Here is a 19,333-nt window from a genome sequence, read left to right on the forward strand (position 1 = left end):
ACATGCATCTGGTCTATTCATTTTTCAATGCAAAAAAACAACAACTTTATATTCTTTACACACACACACTATTTGGTTACGCTCTATCATCTTATATTCATATTTTAATTTTAATCTAAGTTATTCCAACTCTATCAGGAAATCGAGACCAATTATAAAATACATCCCCTCTTTCAATTTCCTTCTGTCTTGGACGTGCATTCAGCCGGCCTAGAAAGATCTCCATTTCTAGCACTTCCCATATTTTCTCAGTGCCCATCTCTTGTTTCTGTAACTCTTTTTCTTCCCGTTTCGGGAAAATAAAATTGAATGCAGAACAGTAGTCTGGTTTTTAACATCACCTTTTCTGTCTATTATAGCTGAGTAGCTCACAGAGTAACTCTTACTCTCGTCTATAGTACCTGGCATAGCTCTCGGTATAAATTGTTTTGGAGTTAGGGCCATTTCATTCAACTGTTGTTTTACCTCTGCTGATTTCCCTTTCATAAGATCTTCCACCTGGTTAAGGCGCTCGTTTACCTGCTGGAATCCTGTTATTATTGTCATTTGCATAGTAACCAGCCATTCATTATCTGGCAAAATTCCTAACCTTTTGGAGGTCATTTCCATCTCTCCAGTACTTATGGTTTGTATAAATAATATATTTTTTATTCCACTATTTTATCAACAAACCAACCCCCCCCCGCCCCCAGAAATGTCTGCACGATGTAGCTACAACCCTAAGAAGAATAAGGGCCTGGGCTGGGCAGGCATTTTTGGAAAAGTGATTTTGCCGAAACAGACCCACTTGTGGCAAGGGGGCTTTGGCCAAAGAACTAGCATTCTGCCAGCTATGAATGGGGTGGGGTGGGGTCGGGTCCCCAAAAGAAGCAGGTGAGCAGCAGCAAGGACTTGTTCACTGTCCCCATGTGGTTCCCGTAACACAAAAGCCCTTCCAGCCGCTGCAGCTCCTCCTTGACAGAGAAACGATACCCGTTTCTCTGTACTGCAGCAATGTGGGTTAGACGGACCCAAGGGCACACGGTGCCAGGAACCACCTCAGGGGCTCCCACTTGCTCTGAGAGCCCACACAGCGTCCGGGACACAGGCACAGGAGGGAGCGCCTCCCTGCTGGCCAGCCGGCCCTCAGGTCAGGTGTCCACAGTGACGCTGATGGCAACTGGAGGCAGGGCCTTCTTAGCAGTGGCCTCTGGCTCAGGCACATCGCTCACTTTCTGGGACTGAGCAAAAACTTTTATTTGGCCTGGCCTTCAAACCGTTGGACCACAGGATTTAGGCTGGAAATTATCCAGGGTGCTTTTGTTTTACAGAGTCCCTAAGGCTTGTCCCCCTTGCACTAGAAGGCTCCACTCAACCCCCACTCCCACCCTCCCTGCTTTACAACTGGGAGCAAAATGTTCTTCAGTGGCCAAGGAGGCCTGCTTGCAGGACCGGCTGTCCAGCAACCTTGGGCAAGAAACTTCCGCCAAAGGCTTCTCTATCCGGAGGGGGGCTCGCTTCTCGCCTTCCTTAAACCAGTATTCGGAGCACAGGGGAGGGGGTGCAGCAGAAGAGAACCTCCACCTCGCCTGGCCCCCTCCCACAAACCAGAACCTAGAGAAATCTACCAGGCCAAGGGGCCTTTGAAGGCCCTCGCCACCCCTCGTCCCTGCAGCTTCCGCTAACGAGGCATTCGTTTCCTTCCTAGGAAGGGGGGGGGTCAGTGGGCAGCGGGATTGCCGCCTGGCCATCCCCTCCTCGTTGGCTCCATTAGTCCCGAGCTCAGCTTTTCTTTGGCCTGTTACTGACAGACACAATCTTTTCAGCAAATGTTCCAAAGCAAAATATCCCTCTGGTGAGTGTCAAAAGGATAATATATATTGTTGCTTTTGGAACCGGCGGAACCATAAAGAGAGCAACACAGGTCAAAATTATTATTTGGTAGGACTGAGCGGGAGGGAGAAGAGGGGATGCAGAAGGTAAACTAATTCTGGGGAAGGGGAAGAACAGCCCGGCAGGCGGCCAGCGAAGGGTGTCTGCTTGGATTTATTTTTACCAGGAGAAATTTTAAACCTTGACGTTCTGCGGGGCAGCCGAGGCCTTGTAAAAACAGCAGGGCCTTGTAAACGCCGTCTGGCCGGGAGGAAGCGCTTGCGGCATCTCCCCCCCCCCTTGCAGGCCTTCAGGTGCTGAGCGGAGCCCCCAAAGGGGGTGGGGGGAGCAGGAACACCCCGTCGATAAACACAGGTGCAGTCGCCCCGGCTGCTGCTGCTGCCGCCACTGCGGTGCCCCCTCCCCTTTGGCAATCTGCGGAGAGTTCAGCTCTCAGAGATGCCCTTCCGATTCCCAAAGGAGCCCCTCCCTCCCTCCCTCCCATTTCTCCCGGCAGAGAAGAAAGGATATGCTAGGCTGCTGCTGCGGCAGCAGGATGAGTCCTCCTCCCGCCTCCTTCTCACTCCCTGAGAGCACCCCAAGCAAGACCCACTGGACAAGAAACACGGAAGGCACCCTCTGCTTTTGCCCAGTGGTGGACTCTGGCAGCAAATCCTCTCCCCAAAACCCCGCCGCTGTCCCCCACAAAAGCAAGGGTGCTGGAAAGAAAGGGAGATTGCACCAGCCCAAGCGCTCCTCGGGCTGGGCTGGCAAGCCCAATTGGCAGCTTTCCTCGGAGCCAAGCTGCCAACGCGCCCCCATCCAGCCTGCAAGGGACTGGAACCTTCTGCGAGGACACCGGGGACGTTTCAAGCCTCCTTGGGCAGAAGCCCTCTCTTGCAACGAGAGAAGGGGTCGTTCTTCCAAATTCCCAAACGGGGAGTGCAAAGGCCTTGCAAAGGCCTTGCTGTGGGAGGAGACCCATGGCCTTTTAAAATGGCCCTCAAAAGACGTGCCAGCGACGTGCCAAGGGGTTCAGTGCCCCTTGTCCCTCCTCAGCTGGATGGTCCTTGCAGAGGGTTTGACAGCGGAAAGCAGGCAGGCAGCACATCTGGGACGCATCTGCTGCCAACCGCCGTTTTCTCTCAACACTGCTCCATGGACGCCCCGGCACTATAAACCAGGCCTAGGAGCCGTTGCTCCAGCTTTGGACAAGACACTGCCCCCCTCCCGGAGGCACCTCTGGCTAACTAAGGGGGAGACACAAACCTCAAGGGCCGCCCCATGTCCTGAGACCAAAGAGCCAACAACAGATTTCTAAAGGGAGCAATCAGGCTTAAAGCCACAACACGGCCAGGTTCTTTCTAAAGGTGGGGGGAGAGAAAGCCTGAAAAGAAGCTTCTGGCTCACAGATTCCACTTTTAGGAGCAGCGTGGGACCCAAAAGAAATGAAAACACAGAAAGGGGAAACCGAGGTCAGAGGAAGTTCCCAGCAGCTGAAGGTCAACAGGGAGGTTTGCTGAAGCCCAACTGCTCTTGCACAGAACCAACAAGGGCCTCCCCTTCAAGCCTTTGGCCGACTACTCCGGTTGTTAACACGTCTGTGGCATTCGCCTCTATGGGGGTGGGGGGGTGGGCACCAGGGTGCTCGTTGTCACCTGGGTGACCTCATGTCCTGCCAGGTCTCAGGCTCCTCCGCTTTGACCACGGAGGGCTTCGTCTGCCTCCAGGCACAACCTGACTGCGCAGGATGGGAAGCCCAACCGTTCCCATCCACGCCACCTCCCTGGCCTTTTCTGCCAGGCGGGTTCGCCTTTCAGGCCAAGCACCTCCGTCCTTTCAAGAGACTGGACCCACTCTCCCTTCTCACACCACCCCCTCCCTGATTGCCCCCCCCCCAAATGGCCTCAGGGCTTCTGTTTCACAGCTCTGTCCTGTGTGCTCTCCAAGAGCCCCTCGTGTGTGGCCTGTTTGACTGGGGTCTGCCCCCCAGGAAGCGACTCTCCTCCCTAGCATGTACACAGACAACGGCTATAACACCTGCTAATGAACAAGCAACACAAAAAGGATACAGGGTCAGCCGTCGTCCTGTGCAGCCTTTGAAGCCCAAGAGCTGACACACACACACACAAACACACACACACCGCCTTTTCTCTGGACAGCAGCAAGGAGACAGAAGAGGTTGGCCAGTGCCACACGGGTCTGGCGTGGTTCTGTTGGCGGTGCTCATCTGGGTTCAGACTTCAACCCGTGGGGTTTGGGAGAAGGACCTAGCAAGCCCGTCATGTGTGAGAAGGGCAGGCTGCACGGCTTGCTTCCACCTTGAGAAGCGCCCGCTCAGCGGTGTGGCTCTTCAAGAGGGAGCCCTTTGCTCTCTGAGGAACCAGCAGCTTGAAGGGCTCCTTTCAGGCAAAGGCTGGCCTTGAGGAGCTAGAGGCCTTCCTGCTGCTTCCTTCAATACTCCTCTGACTCCCATAGCAAAAAGAGGAGACCGAATGGGAGGGAGGAAACCCCTTCAAGAAAGCAGACGTGAAAAAGATGCAGGCAGCAGCCCCACTTAGCCCCACTCCCATTCTTCAAAATGCAAAACAACTGCCTACCACCCCCCCTGAAGTAGAGGGCAACTTCAGTTGCCAGAAAACTCAGAAGACACAACAAGGATTCAAGAGGCAGATCCACTACGAAAGAGAGGGTGGGAGCCTTCTGGGCTGAGCTGGGATGGAAGGTGGTAATTCTAAGTACTGTCATTATCAATACTTACGAGACTTTTCAGGAAGCAACCAGCAGTTGAGAAGTTACATTTTGGATGTGAGCAACAACACAATCCAAACGGAGAACCTCAGCCAAGAAATTGGAAGACGATGAACTCTCAGAAGGGCAGCAATGAAGGAATCAGAAAAGATCCTAAACTGTAAGAATATCTCCGCAGAGACCTAGACCACCCACACTCTTATATCCTCGATCACCATGTATGGGTATGAAAGCTGGAGCAGCACAAAGAACACAGACATGGAAAAGTGGATTTGTTCGAGATGTGGGGCTGGAGGAGAGCTCCATGGATACCCTTGACTGGCAGGAAGACAAACAAGTGAGTCCTACCTAGAGCGAATCAAGGCTAAACTATGAGGAGACTGAGGCTGTCCTACTTTGGGCACATCCTGGGAAGGCAGGAGTCTCTGGAAAAGACCATTATGCTCAGCAAGTTTGAAAGAGGCAGGAAAAGAGGAAGACCATATAGGGGATAGACTGACTCCCTAAAGGAAACCACAGGCTTGTCTCTGCAAGAGCCGAGCAGGGACGTTGAGGACGGGGACATTTTGGAGAGAGGTCTCTCCTTCACAGGCTCACCATGAGCTCGAGGTGACTTGACGGCAAAGAATAACAACACACGCTACATAAAGAGGAGCAACCTCTACTTCCAAACATTATTTTTAAAAGGCATTTTAAAACATTTATTCCATTCTCTTATGAGTTCTGCGTGGCAAATGACATCTTCTTTTGGCTTTAGCTTTTTTAATAAATATTTCCAAGGTGCAGCATCCTAATTGGCCACTAGAGGAGACTAGAGTGCATTCCCTGCATTTCTGTGGTCTGGTGACAACACATCATAGTACAGTGGCGCCTTGCAAGACAAATGTAATTCGTTCCGCAAGTAGCACTGTCTTGTGAAATTTTCGTCTTGTGAAAAGTGGAAACTCGTAAGACAAAAATAATTCATTCGTTTTGCAAGGCATTGGTCTTGCAAAAAACATTCGTCTTGGGAAGCACAGCCATAGAAGAAATCATCTTGCGAGGCACCACAGCGATCGCAAAAAACATTTATCTTGCGGGTTTTTCATCTCACGAGGTGTTCGTCTTGCGAGGCACCACTGTACAGTCATACCTCCGTATACGAATTTAATGCTTTCTCCGGGAAGTTTTGTAATGCGAAAAATTCGCAAACTGAAACACCGTTTCTCATGGGAATGCATGCACGGGGGTGGCACTATAAACCTCACAGGAGCAATGCAAACCTGCTTCGCATTGCGGAAAAAATTCACAAACTGAGGCATTATTTTCAATGGATTTTCATTTGTAAACCAAAAACTACATTAACCGAGGCGTTCATAAACCAAGATACAACTGTAATACCTCACTGAACAATGGCACATGATAACCTTGCATCATGCAATGGATTACTTCCACAATGGGGACCACAGCGACCATGAAACCTGGCTGCAGAGAAGCTCTGAGCAAGGAAAGCAATTCCTTTTGAATTAAAGGACCCATGGAAGGATAAAGCAACATCAGACCATCCATCAGAGGAACGGAGGTGGGAAGGAAGAGGGGAAATTGGCAGCCAAGAGAGAGAGCAAGAGCCCCAAGCACCTCTGACCAAACCAAGGGGTTGGCTGGCTTGCCAGAGCACCGCCACTGAGCCATGGGGATGGACTCTATCCCGCAGGCCAGGCTGAGGGGAAGAAAGGCTTCCACTGGTTTCAAGTTCAGGCCAAAAGCGTACTTCCCATCTTCGCTTCCACTGCTGTAAGGTCACAGCAGGCGCATGGCATTCCAAGGTTTGCTCTCTTTTCAGTGATCTGCAGGAGCAACAAAGAAATAGAAAGGAAACCCCAGAAGGGACTGTTCTTCAAGGCATAAGGGGCTCGGGCACAAACATCACAAGGCTGTATTGAGTGCTGCATCCAAAGAGGAGACCCAAGACTAACCTCAGCCTATAAACCTCTGCACTGCTGCCTTCCCGCCACATGGAATTGTGGTGTGGAGACAGCCCTGCCTGCGATACCGCACCCTCTGGGACAGTCAACTCTCTTCTGGACTGATGCTGAAAAGCCACTGCTAGAAATCACACCTGCTGCTCTGAGCAGGGCTGAGACGCTCGCATCGTTCCCCCCACCTCCAGCTCCCAAGGTAAAGGTCTCTGCAGTCCCTTAGCTTAATGCCTGTCAGCGACTGTGGGAAAGGCGCTGCAGGAACTTTCCTTGATACGTATCTCTGTGCTGCACAATTCAAAATTAGGGACGTATGTGAAACATAGGTATAATTAAGACAAATTAAAATGCACCTCATGTTTTAGAAAGCCTAACCAATTCACCCTTTCAAGCCAAGGAAAGCTTGATTTAATAAAGCCTAAGAATTTTTGCATACCCCTCTGGTTCAGAAAGAGGCCTAAAAGCCACTTTCAAAACAAGCAGCTGCTTTGGGTTCTTTCTAAGGAGGGACGGGGAGAGGAACAGAGAAAGAGATAAAGAAAGAGGGGGGAGGGAGGGAGGAAGGAAGGCAGGCAGGCAGGCAGGCAGGCAACCCTTTGGGAATCAGGACAACGCTCAGACCTCCTGACGTCAGTAATGAGCGCAAGCCTGGGCCTGGCTGAGGGCACAATGGACCAACCGCCTTTCTTACACTGGACTGGAGACCAAGCCAAGGTGGCCACGGAAGATACACAGAAGACCTGCTGTATTGTATCAGTTCCTTCCTGGGTAAAGAGGAAGGTGATCTAGTTTTTCCTCCTGGTTCTGCCAAAAAAGAGGGGGGGCGTGGCAGGAGAATGACATTTGCTGCTCTAGCTGACCAGCTTGAGTTGCTTGTACTGGTTGCTACGATACATCTAACAACCCCCCCCCCCAAAAAAAGAAGGGGGGAAGCCTTTCTAGCCTTCCACAGCCTGGTCTCAACAAACATGACAGCATGCATTTTCTTGCATGACTTTCTCCGGTGCTTAGTGGAAGCTCCATTTTAGATGCCTCACCTTTCAGAGCACTGACCCAAAATTGCTTTGGCTTGGCATCTCTCTTTCTCGCTTTTTCACCTTTACAAAGAAAGCAGCTAAAGGCCTGTCTGCCTGCCTGTTACTGCAGCGCTCTCCAGAGCTGGTACTTTTCCTGCTAGATATCATTATGGTGTCTCATTTCCAGGCGCGCTCTCTCTCTCTCTCCCTCTCTCGTGTGTGTGTGTGTGTGTGTGTGTGTGTGTGTGTGTGTGTGTGTGTGTGTGTGTGTGTGTGTGTGTGTGTGTGTGTGTGTGTGTGTGTGTGTGTGTGTGTGTGTGTGTGTGTGTGTGTGTGTGTGTGTGTGTGTGTGTGTGTGTGTGTGTGTGTGTGTGTGTGTGTGTGTGTGTGTGTGTGTGTGTGTGTGTGTGTGTGAGAGAGAGAGAGAGAGAGAGAGAGAGAGAGAGAGAGAGAGAGAGAGAGAGAGAGAGAGAGAGAGAGAGAGATACAAAGGCAACCTAGCAGCCAAGAAGCTGAGGAGAAGAGATCAGGATGCAGATCAGCCACCCAGCAGCTTCCCGGGGGCCAGCACTTCATATCCTGCAGCACTGAGAGGGCTGGCAGGATACATGCCAGCAGAGGGGAGTAGAGTCTGGCACAAAGGAGATTATACACACACAAACAACCCCATACTGTACACACACCATCGACAAGTTGAACACAGGGAGAGCTCTCTCTCTTCCCTTCCCGCCCACCCCTCTTCATACATACTGCTTCATTGCTAGCAGCTTGGAGTCCATGGTCTCCTGCTTGCCTTTCATCATCTGGACATCTGTCAACAGCCTCGTCACGCTGTCCTGGCGGACTTTAATATCTTCATTTTTTATGCCGGACATCTGCAAGCAGGGGGATTCATCACTTACTGTGATCCAAGACTTCCCACATGAAAAAAAATGCTGATGAAGCATCACAGACCATGGGCAACAGTCTCTTCACAACCTAAAAATGGTGCCAGCATTCCTCAGGGCTGAGGGGTCTCCACGACACACCCAATTTTATACCCTTCTATCATATCCCATGTGACTCATCATTCCCCTAAGCAAAAGAGCCTCAAACATTGCAAACTTTATTCATGCTCCTGACCCCTGATTATTCAAAGTTGCCTTTTTCGACACCCACTCCAGCTCTGCTGTGTCTCTTGTCTTGCTTGCGTTGCAGTGACGAGAACTTTGCACTGTATTCAGGGCACCAGCGTGGGGTGGGGAGGAAGGAGAAATGTTCTGCACAGCTGTGCCTGTCCTTCCTCCCAGTTAGCTGTCTCTTTCTTTCATTGAGTTGTTTTGGGAAAAGAGTGTTACACTCTTATAAAACTAGAATTGGGCAACCTGCATCCTAGATGCAGACCACAAGAGCAGAGCCACCAGGAGAGCTGGCCAATTCCACAGCGTGCAGGGATTGGGGAACATAGGGGGTTCTGAAGGGCAGCCGTCTGCACAAAGCAGCCCAGGGGTAGCAAAAAGGCCTAAAACACAACCTCAGAAGAGAGGAGGAGACTCGGCCTCCTAACTTTTTACTAGGGAGGAGACCCAATACTACAAGAAAGGATGGCTCTCTGCGGCCATATTTCTCTTCCTTCTGCAAAAAAGCCATTGAAAGAGAGACAAACTGAATAGCTGCCTAATCAAGCCTGATGACGATCAGACACACGTACACATGCACACACCATGACATGCTAAAAGGACCTAGCTGAAAAAGACTAGGTGGCTTCCCTCCCCTCACAGCCAGCCATTGTTAAGGTAGACTTACCGTGGTGACTTTTCTTTTGATGTTTTCCAGAAGATGCTCCTGGCCACGGAGGAAGTAGGGGTGCTGGAATTCTGTATCATCCTTGTCTGGCTTAAGCAGACCACCCTGCTCGATATGAACGACCTTTCGAAAGCCATCTAAAAGGCAAAGGAACAGATCATATTGGCAAGGAGGTCAGGGGAACCCTGGAGAAGTTAACCTGCATTTCACCGGCAGGGTGAGCCTCCAGAGCCATCAAGACCTGCAAAGTCCTGTCCTCTTCCAGTTTCACAAACAGAAGCTAATATGTTTGTGAATACAGTAATTTAACTTAGCACCACAATACTTATGAGCCAGCTTTCCCACATCATTCTACTTCTAGAAGTGATTAATCTCATTTCCCAAATGGGATAAGGAGAGAATTTCTACACACCACCTTCTCAAAGAAAGCACAGTCACCACCTTGCTTGACACAATTGCTGTTCCCATAACCTTGACTTCTGTGTTCCCTAATACAGTATCAAGCTGGGCACAGCTGACATTCAGAAACAAGGGGCAGTTTTGCCTGGGGTAGGTAACAGGTGGCTCTCCAGATGTTGTCAGAACCTACACACATACACACGCCCTGCACAGCTAATAGGGAGGAAGGCTGGGATTGATGCCCAGCAACCAACCTCTGGATGGCCACCACTTCCTTATCTTGTAAAAGGGAGAATACCATCTGTCCCCCCCCTTTTTTCTTTGTGCTCAAATTTCAATAGCTGTACCAATCCCTATCCTTCTCTTCCATGGGCCTGCCTCTTCCTTAGAGAGGCACTTCTTGAATAGAGAAATGCACTGTCCCTGACAGACTTCCTGGGATCTGTCGGCTTGCTGTATCTCTTCAGCCACCAGGCCCTGGGCTCTAACTTTTCTTCAAATTATGGAAATCTGCCCAGTTAAAGGAGGAGACGATCAAAATATATTAAGCAGCCCAACTGTAGATCAACGCAAATGATAATTCAAACCATGCTGACGTTGTAAGAGACACAGGATCTATAAAAGATGTTAAGGCAGCAGGTTAGCCAAGATGAATGAGGCTGGAGATCATCCTCCACATAATATTTTGAGGGAGGGGGAATAGAAGAGGGCAAGAGGAACCAACGCTGCTGTGAGCCAGCAAGTGAAACAGAATCCTGAATGGTACGTGTCAGGGAAAACCTGTTCCCAGAAAGCGCTGATACTCTGTCCTTCCTTCACGCAACAGGGTCTGAGGCAGCTCAGAGAATGAAGTATTCCATTCAAAACACAATTGTTTTTTACATTTTTGTTGTTTAGTTGTTAAGTTGTGTCCGACTCTTCGGGACCCCCATGGACCAGAGCAGGCCAGGCCCTCCTGTCTTCCACTGCTGCCTCCCGGAGTTGGGTCAAGTTCATGTTGGTCGCTTCAGTGACCCTGTCCAGCCATCTCGTCCTCTGTTGTCCCCTTCTCAGTCCACTGAGCCCAAAGCCTCTTTGAAACAAATGTCTTTAGTGGCCATCAAGGAGGTGGCAAAGCAGACCTCCCACAGTAGGAAGCCCCACCATCGTTGTAGAAAAGGTCCTCTCCTTGAGTGCCACCAGCAGGAAGCGAAGGTTCATCCCCCCCAAGGACCCCCAAAGAAACTGGCAGGAAGGTTCACACCCGAGATGCAGCCTTTCAGATACTCTGATCCTAACCCATTATTACTCTCTAAGGTAAAAACCAGCACTTTCAACAGGGAGTACCATCAGAGCAGCGCCTGTTTATAAATCTGTTTATTTAATTTCTTTTTATTTATTTTACCAGACTTCTATACCACCCATCTAGAACATATCTACTCTGGGCGGTTTACACAAAATGCAAAAAAACAAATATACAAATATAATAAATGAAAACATAAATGCATTTGAAAAATGAAGCCCAATTTTACTACAAGAGTCCAAGATGGGGAAAAGGAAGAGGTAAAGCTAAGTAATGGCTGTTGGGAAGGCCTGCTTGTAGAACCAGGTCTTTAGTTTGCTCCTGAAGGCCCTCAATGAGGGGGCCAGGTGGATCTCTACAGGTAAGTTGTTACAGAGACGAGGGGCTGCTGCCGAGAAGGCCTGGTTTTTAGTTTTTTCCCTTCAGGCCTTCTCTCAGAGTTAGGCCCCTCAACCGTCCAGCCTGGCTGGAATGGGCAGAACTAGGTGGAAGAAGGCGTTCTGCCAAGCATCGAGACCCAAAACCATTTAGGGCTTTGTATGTAATAGTCAGCACCTTGAAATCGATGCAGAAGCGAGTAGGTAACCAGCATAAGACGGCCAAGATGGGGGAGATAGGATGAAATCCTTTCACTCTTGTTAATAGCCTGGCCACCATGTTCTGGACCATTTGAAGCGTCTGCATCATTCTCAAAGGAAGCCCCATATAGAGAGCATTACAGTAGTCTATTCTTGAGACTACGAGCGCATGGACAAGTATGGTGAGGGCCCCTGCGTGTAGACAGGGACACAGCTGGGTGATCCGCTGAAGATGTAAATGGGCGGACCGAACCATGGACGCTACCTGGATCTCCATGGCAAGTGCCGGGTCAAGACGGACCCCCCGACTGCAAACCACATTCTTTCTGGTGAGAGCTCCCCCACCCACCCAAAGGAGAGGGAGTTTCCCAAACCACTGACATCAGGGGCGCCGACCCGCAAGACCTCCATCTTGTCCGGGTTCAGCCTCAGTCCATTCAACTGCATCCATTGCAGAACGGCCCCCAGGCAGCGCTCAAGAGATGGAACGGCATCCACTGGAGATGGGAAAAAGGAGATGCAGAGCGGAGTGTCATCCGTGTCCCGGTGACACGAGGCTCCACACCCCCGGATGACCCGTCCCAGCGGCCTCATTTATTTATTTATTCATTCATTCATTCATTCAATTTATACCCCGCCCACCTAGATCACAGTCTACTAATATATAGATATTAAACATTGGGGAGATGATTGAACCCTGCGGGACCCCACAACTGAGGGACCATGGGGCCAATACATTCTTCCCAAGCTGGACTCTTTGAGGATAGCCCTACAAAAAAGGACTGGAGCCAAGCAAAAGCAAGACCACTAATTCCCAACTCGGAGAGCCTCCTCGACAGTAGCAAAGGTGGCTGAGATATCGAGGACCACCAACAAGGACGTTTTGCCCGTCAGCCTCCCTCAATACGTCATCAAACAGGGCGACCAATGCCATTTTCGGCCCGTGGCGCGGTCTGAAGCCTGACTGGAACGGATCCAGAAGGGTGTCATCTTTAGGTGCAACTATAATTATTAGTTGGGATGCACCCATTTTTCTCATGCCAAAATAAGGCTGGAGAAATTAGATCATACCTTAGTCTAAAAAATCAGATAAGCTGATAAGCTAGGCCCTTAAGGGCTGCTGCTGCTGCTACTACTACGCTGCCCTGAAAGGTGCGTTCCACGTGTTTCAGAGGCCCTTTGAAGAGAGAATATCAGTACTATGTCGTGACAATTAACTTTTTTCCTGTTTTTATTTTCCTGCACTGCAAGGGAATCTGAAAAGCTGCAGCTCGCAAACCTCACGTTCTGATGAAACCAATCTTCTTCCTACCTCCTAGCAAGCCACAACGCTCTCCAGGAACTTCTGAGACAGGAATAGAAAATCCAGGCCCCTGCAGGGAAGATACTTACACATGTTCAGCTGCCGCACGAAGCTGGCCATGTTGTTGTGTTTGAAGTATTTGGGAAGCACCTCCTTGGCAAATTGTCCTTGGTCAAAAACGTGGAAGCTGGTTCCACCCTGCAGCAAAAGCAGAAAGAGAGGAAGATGAGAGAGAGAGATCTCGGCAATTCGACTGGTCCTGAAAATAGGAAACCTTGCAGGACATCTAGGCTGTCTCTTAAGCTACTAGAAAGAGAGAAAGGGGGTGGGAGTGGGTGAGGAGAACTCAAATGATTAAAGAAGTGATGGTTGCTGTGGGTTTTTCTCCGGCTCTTTGGCCGTGTTCTGAAGGTTGTTCTTCCTAACATTGGACAGTCTCTGTGGCTGGCAGACATCTTCAGAGGACAGCACTCTGTGTAGTTTGATTGGGAGTGGAGTATTCATGGCTGTGAGACAGGATTTCAGGATATTCAGGAGATGGGTGATTAGTGTGTCTTGTTGTGGGTGTATTGTTGTGATAAGGAGAAGAGATTATCTGTCACTGTGATTGATGGGTGTCATTAGCTGGTCTTTTGTGTGTAGTGCTCCCAGGTCCTTGTGGCTGGGTAGAGGTCGTTGACCTTTTGCACGCCTCCTAGCAACCATTCCTAACGCACTCTGGCAGAATCTAACTACTAGCTGCCATGTGGCATCCTCCATACAGAGACCATCAGATCGCTAGAAATGAAAGCTGGACAAGGAGGAAACTGACAAGAGGAATCCATTCATCTGAAATGGGGTATGCACTGAGTCCTTTACAGGTACTATGAACCACCAGGTCAAAGAAAAACAAGCAGGGGTTAGATCAAATCAGGCTTGGACTGCATCCCTCTATCGAAGCCTCCTGTGAGCTGCTTTGGGGGAGAAAAGTAGAGCAGGAGGCCAATAAGGGAATTTCCCCCCTCCCCAGCAGCTTGAGCAATGTGCGACACAAGGCGTCCATGGAGACCCAATCACATGTGTGGCCCGCTAATGAGGCCTTTTGAAGAATCAGCCTCTAGGCAATACAGTCTGACAGGAGAGCAACTACAGATGTGTGCGAATTGCTTGGCCCCCACATGCCTCAACTGTATCAACCCACCTGGAAAACACTTTCATGACCAAGTGAGCAGCTGAATAGGACCACGGGGGAGAAAGCCCAAGCCGACGGCAGAGATGATGTAGGCTACATTCCCCTACCTCTGCCACAGAGTTCTTTCTAAAGCTAAGACTAAGCATACAGGGGGAGGGATGGGAAAGAACTGGATCATGGTTGTGTAGCTGAAATGTCCCGAAATCCCTTAACTGGTCTCGGAGGTGAAAACATCCTAGACTGCAAGCACCCTCCGAACTTCAGCTGTATAAATAAGCTCCATGCTTCTCCACTGCACAGCTGATTAAAGAAAGGTATGCGTGAGACACTTCAATGGCCAGGGTTCCCAGGACTCCCCTGTCATGTCCATTCTGCTCAAGCAATCCCGTGGGAAGAGCTCATGTTGAGATCCCAGTTTTATTTACTGCTCCCCTCTCAGGGAAAGGTCAGCCCAGCAGCTCAGCGGGAGACAATCATCCTACAGGGAATGCACAATGAGTCTCTGTGCAGAAAGGGTGCTCTCTCACTCTTTTACCCTTTTGTGCACGTGTGTGAGTGCAAGCAAGATGGAGCACAAGAGACAGCATTTGTGACTGAGGTGCCAAGAAGCATTCAGATAGCAAACCTCTAATTTATGTGACCAGGTTTAAAGTAGCATTCTATTCTTACTGTCTTCCTTTTAATGCTTCTAGTAACCACAACACCTCTTTGGGTTAAAGAAGATCAAGAAGGCATGCTCTGGAGTCTCAAGAGATTGCGGTTCTCCTTTAGAGATTCTTTGTGTGTGTGCGCGCGCACACACACACATTTCTCCCTTCTGCAGGCCTGCTTGAGCCAAAAGTTTCCCAATGGCCCAGCACACCCGAGCAACCAGCTTTCCATAATTCTGGCTCTAACGTGGACTCGCCTCCAGAGTAGTAGCTAACTAGGAGCAAAAGTTCAACGATTCGGTATGAAAAACAGCCATGCAACTGTTTTACTAAGCAAGATGTCATTACTTTTCTGGCTCACAGAGCAAGTATTTTATTGTTCAAAAGTAATGGTGTCTACAGGAAAAAAAAGGGAGGGAAATATTTTCAATCTGGCAGAGGGATATAAGAGAAGCGAAAGACTGTTTTACAACTGGATTTTCTTTCATGGCAGGGAAAAGCTCTGCCACTGAGTCATCTTCCTGTTAAGACAATTCCATATGGTGGGAGAACAAACACAGCTGATACCAATATTAGGTGGGAACCAAACCAGACAGGCTGCCAACAGATCACAGCGCTGCAACCAAATTAAGTTTGCTAGTTCAAGGGAAAAGGTAGTGACATGGTGGACCACCCACACACAGGGGGAGGGTTCACTGGCTACCTAAGATCTCCTTTCACTCCATCTTGCACTGCTCAAAGGTTGCCTGGCCAAGGAAGCCGTGGAGTGCTCCGTCAACACCCTGCCCTGCTGCGTAAATGTTGGAAAATCCTAGAGATCGCACAGCTGATCCATCGAGTTGCAAAATATAATGATTTTTCAAGTTTGACTCTCAGATCTTGGATTTGGCAAGCAAGCTCAAGGTCCAAATTGATATTTGGAGAATGGTATTCTCATCTGCCGATTGAAACCAAAGGGCACGATTTCGGAGACCCAGACATTAGACAAAGCACAGAGCCACACCCCTTGGGACCTTGGGCAGGCTCTTCCGTCCTACACCAGGTAAAGGCTTAGATGGAAAAAGGCACTCCATCTGGAAATAATCAGAGCTCCACTGAAGCAGCAATAAATGCCACTACTCCAAGAAATGCCTAAACCAAGGGCTGGCCAAGTGATCACACAACACTCTGAAACATGGCCTTACTGTCCACTGACCCTCAAATAGAGAGGCAACAGCCAGAAACAACTGGGCAGCAAAGAAGCCAGTCCCTTTGAGCCCAGGTGACCTCCTGGAGAAGAGACTCTAGGGGATGGGAAGGCAGGCTGTGCAATCAATTTGGGTACAAAGGGAAAGAGAGTGAGCAAGGGGTGCTTCAGTCACACACACAAGGGGGTGGGATGGGAATGAAGTCCTCAACTAACTAAGCAGACTCTGACACTTCATGAAAGCTTTTTTTTTTTTTGCAGCGAGTGGGGGATGGCAGATCCTCCTAGGACTAGGAAACACAAGGCACCACGGGAGGGGTAGTTCTTTGGGAGGCATCCTCTACAGAGCCTAATGGGCAGAGAAACTGCTTCTTCCATGAAACCTTATAGCTCACAGGAAGCACCTGGAACAATTGCTTTGCTTTAGAAAGAAGATTCATGGTAATGGGGCCATTAATGTAGGCAACCCTCCCTCTCATTCTCTGTCCTGCTTCACTCTCTGTCCTGCTTCACAGTACCACCATACATGCAGGGATGGGCAGGGCTTCATTCAAAATAGGAATGAAACAAACTGGCTGCTGGCTGCCTGTGCACAGCCCAGATGGAGCTCTGGGTGAGCAAGCACAGCTTAGAGGGAACACTGGATGTAGGTAAGGAAAGCTGATCTCCTGACCTCTGTGTTTTTGGCTGCATCTCCCAAAGGAATTTTGCCTGGGGAAATTATTGGCAAATTCCAGGAGCCAGAGTCCGAAGCAAAAATCTGGAAGCACCATCCCTGACAACAGCCCTTTGCTCTATGACATGAGCATTCACACATGTTCTCTATGGCAGAGCACACACCATGGCACACTAGCAGGGCAGCGGAATTTTCTCTCCAATTCTTTGCCAAGACACCACGGCTACCGCAGCTGCTGCAACAGCTGCTCTTCCAGCTCCTGTTGCATCTCCTTCGCGCTTCTTGTCTTCCTGCTCCGCACACCCCTCACCGTTCCTCCTGCTCTTCTGCCGCTTCTGTGGCCCAACGCCATTGCTCAACAGAGCCATGAGTCAGAAAAGGGTGGGAATCCCTGTCCTGTGGGACATCTCCTGGAAAGCACAGAGCCCTAAAGAGCCTAGGATTCTGATATGCTAAAAGGAGCAGCTTCTCCTTCATACATGCCACTCATCACTCGAAATCATGCACCTGAACTGAACAAACAGCAGCAAATGGAGTTTGGCCTTCTTGGTGGTGGCACCTCACTTCAGGAAAACCCTACTGAGCAAAGGGCCAAGATGCATTATTTATGTTTAATCCTCTGAATGAAACCCAGTCCTTCTGGCCAGGCGGTGTTGCTGAGCAACTGTCAATTCTGTTCTCTTCCCGCTACTTCTTAATTGCTTCCACCGGTGCTAGACCTGGTATTTGTGGCTTTTCTCCCTTCATCTTCATTGCTCTCATTGTTTTACTGGTTCAGTAGTCTGGTTATTAATAATTTCCTTACCTTTTACTTTTAACTGGTTTGCTATGCTTCCGAAAAAGGATATACTGTATGACTAACCACCATTAAGTAAGATTAAAAGACACATTGCGACCCGGGCACATTTCTACCGCTGTCAGTGTAAATTCCCAATAAAGTTGAGATGATTCTGTGAGAAATCAAGTATCTGGATTTAGATGCTTATCTACATTGCACTGTTCTCAGAATGGTAGCATCAACATGGATATTTCTAAGTCCTATACATGGTAAGCCAAACTTAATTTTACTACATAAACCTGGACCCACACATACATACAAATACACTATTGAAAGTGATGAACAAAGCTGGGTGTGATTTTGGCCAAAATCCATAGCTTACTGGCCCCTGGTTTTGCCAGGATTGTGTGGAATCTTCTCACTACCGTTGCTAATGAAGACACATGTATCAAGAGGAAAAGCACAATGCTGTCTAGATTCGGAAGTGATCATGCCAAGAGACTTTGCTGCAGAGCGGCTATAGATTCATCAAATGCACAAAGGTAAGGCAGCCACAAGATAAATGGAATTTTCTTTGTAGTTCTTGGCTTCCTACTTCTCCCAAGGCTGGAGCACCCTGGCTCTTGCACCCCCTTTTCTCAGCCAGCAGCTGGAAGGAGGAGGACAGGACCAGTCTTGCTAGATTGTCAAACAAGGGTAGCAAAGTTTGAAGGAAACAGGAAGGATGACTGCAGGGAGCAGGGGAAGGAGGTGAGAAATAAAAAGGACTGATGGGATGAACAGATTGCAGAAGGTCCTCTGCAGGTTTGACTTGCCACACATGATTTTAAGGGCAGGGGTCACAAAAGGCAGGCAGTGGGTAGTTCTCCTGCCCAAATAAAAACCCTATCAGAGTACACAGTATGTTGATGCTCAAGAAAACAGAAAATTTAAAATGGAAAAAAAAGGCATGTGAAAGTATCTTCAACTCATACATCTCAATAGCACTCAATCAAGGCTACGGTAATAAGGCACCACTGAAATGCCACAAAAGAAATCAGATCTGTCAAGTGTTGTGCCACTTTAAAGCCTGCAACCCGAAAGATCAACCACAAGTCCACTTACGGCAAATGCTTACTCCCAGTCTCACCTTGCCAAATTCACCATGGCAACAAGTGCCATGGAAAGTCCTGGAAGAGATAGTTAAACAGTTAGGTTTCCCTACGAAGAAAGAATAAGCTTGTTTTCTGTTATTTCAGAGAAGAGGCCCTGAAATGATAGACTCCAATTACCAGAATGGAGATTCTGACTTCCTGGCAGGAAGGCTGTCGCTCAATGGAATGGGTTGCCCCAGAGAGTGGCTCTCCTTCATGAAAGTTTGTCAAACAGAGTGAGATAGCTAAATCCCAGGACTGCTTCTCTTCCTCTGGAAGGGACTGGCCTTGGTCCTTCCAGCCCTACGATTCTATGACTCTACAGTATGTGTGAGAGACAGACAGACTTCCTTCTAACCTAGAAGGAAAAGATGACTGACTTGGCAGTTGCTCAGTGATCCACCCTCTTTCCAGCTCCAAAGATGAAGAGATAGCCAGCAATTTTCAGGGTGCTGAGGCCAACACACCCTAAATGCTGACTATAAACTGTGACACCTATCCAGCTGCTGTGCCTTTACTGGCTTTGGAATATGAAACAGGGGAGGTACCACTGCTTGAAGGCATTTCTGAGCAATGTATGGAACAGCACTCACATGCTATCAGTCAGTCTCTGACAAAAGAGTGACACAACCCAGCCTGAGGTGTCTTCTAGCAACAGTCCCCAGACTGGCATGCTCTGCCTCAGCCTCTGGTTTGGAAAAATCTGATATGTAGCTTGCAGGAGGGAGAAACTGGTGAAAAGTTTTGGCCAGCAGAAACAATAGCCTTTCCCCAACCACCTCACAGGCTTGTGCCCTTTACAGTCCCTCCTACCAC

At 49.2% G+C, this 19,333-nt stretch overlaps 1 protein-coding gene across 6 annotated transcripts in view; it reads right to left on the minus strand.

The window, feature by feature from the left end:
• The window catches only part of HSF1 (heat shock transcription factor 1), a 41,144-nt gene that overhangs the window by 18,158 nt on the left and 3,653 nt on the right, over window positions 1–19,333 (minus strand). For 3 of the 6 annotated variants that reach the window (XM_078392093.1, XM_020804490.3, XM_020804488.3), the window contains exons 2-4: window positions 13,013–13,121; window positions 9,362–9,498; window positions 8,327–8,451 (exon numbers count right to left, since the gene is read on the minus strand). In XM_078392093.1, the coding sequence (XP_078248219.1) occupies window positions 8,327–8,451; window positions 9,362–9,498; window positions 13,013–13,121 (371 nt within the window). Of the gene's footprint in view, window positions 1–8,326; window positions 8,491–9,361; window positions 9,499–13,012; window positions 13,122–19,333 lie in introns of all 6 variants that reach the window. The other 3 variants (XM_078392094.1, XM_072999454.2, XM_020804487.3) reach the window with 1 other exon arrangement.

Source organism: Pogona vitticeps, chromosome 4 (assembly GCF_051106095.1).
Source record: "Pogona vitticeps strain Pit_001003342236 chromosome 4, PviZW2.1, whole genome shotgun sequence".
NCBI lineage: Eukaryota > Metazoa > Chordata > Lepidosauria > Squamata > Agamidae > Pogona > Pogona vitticeps.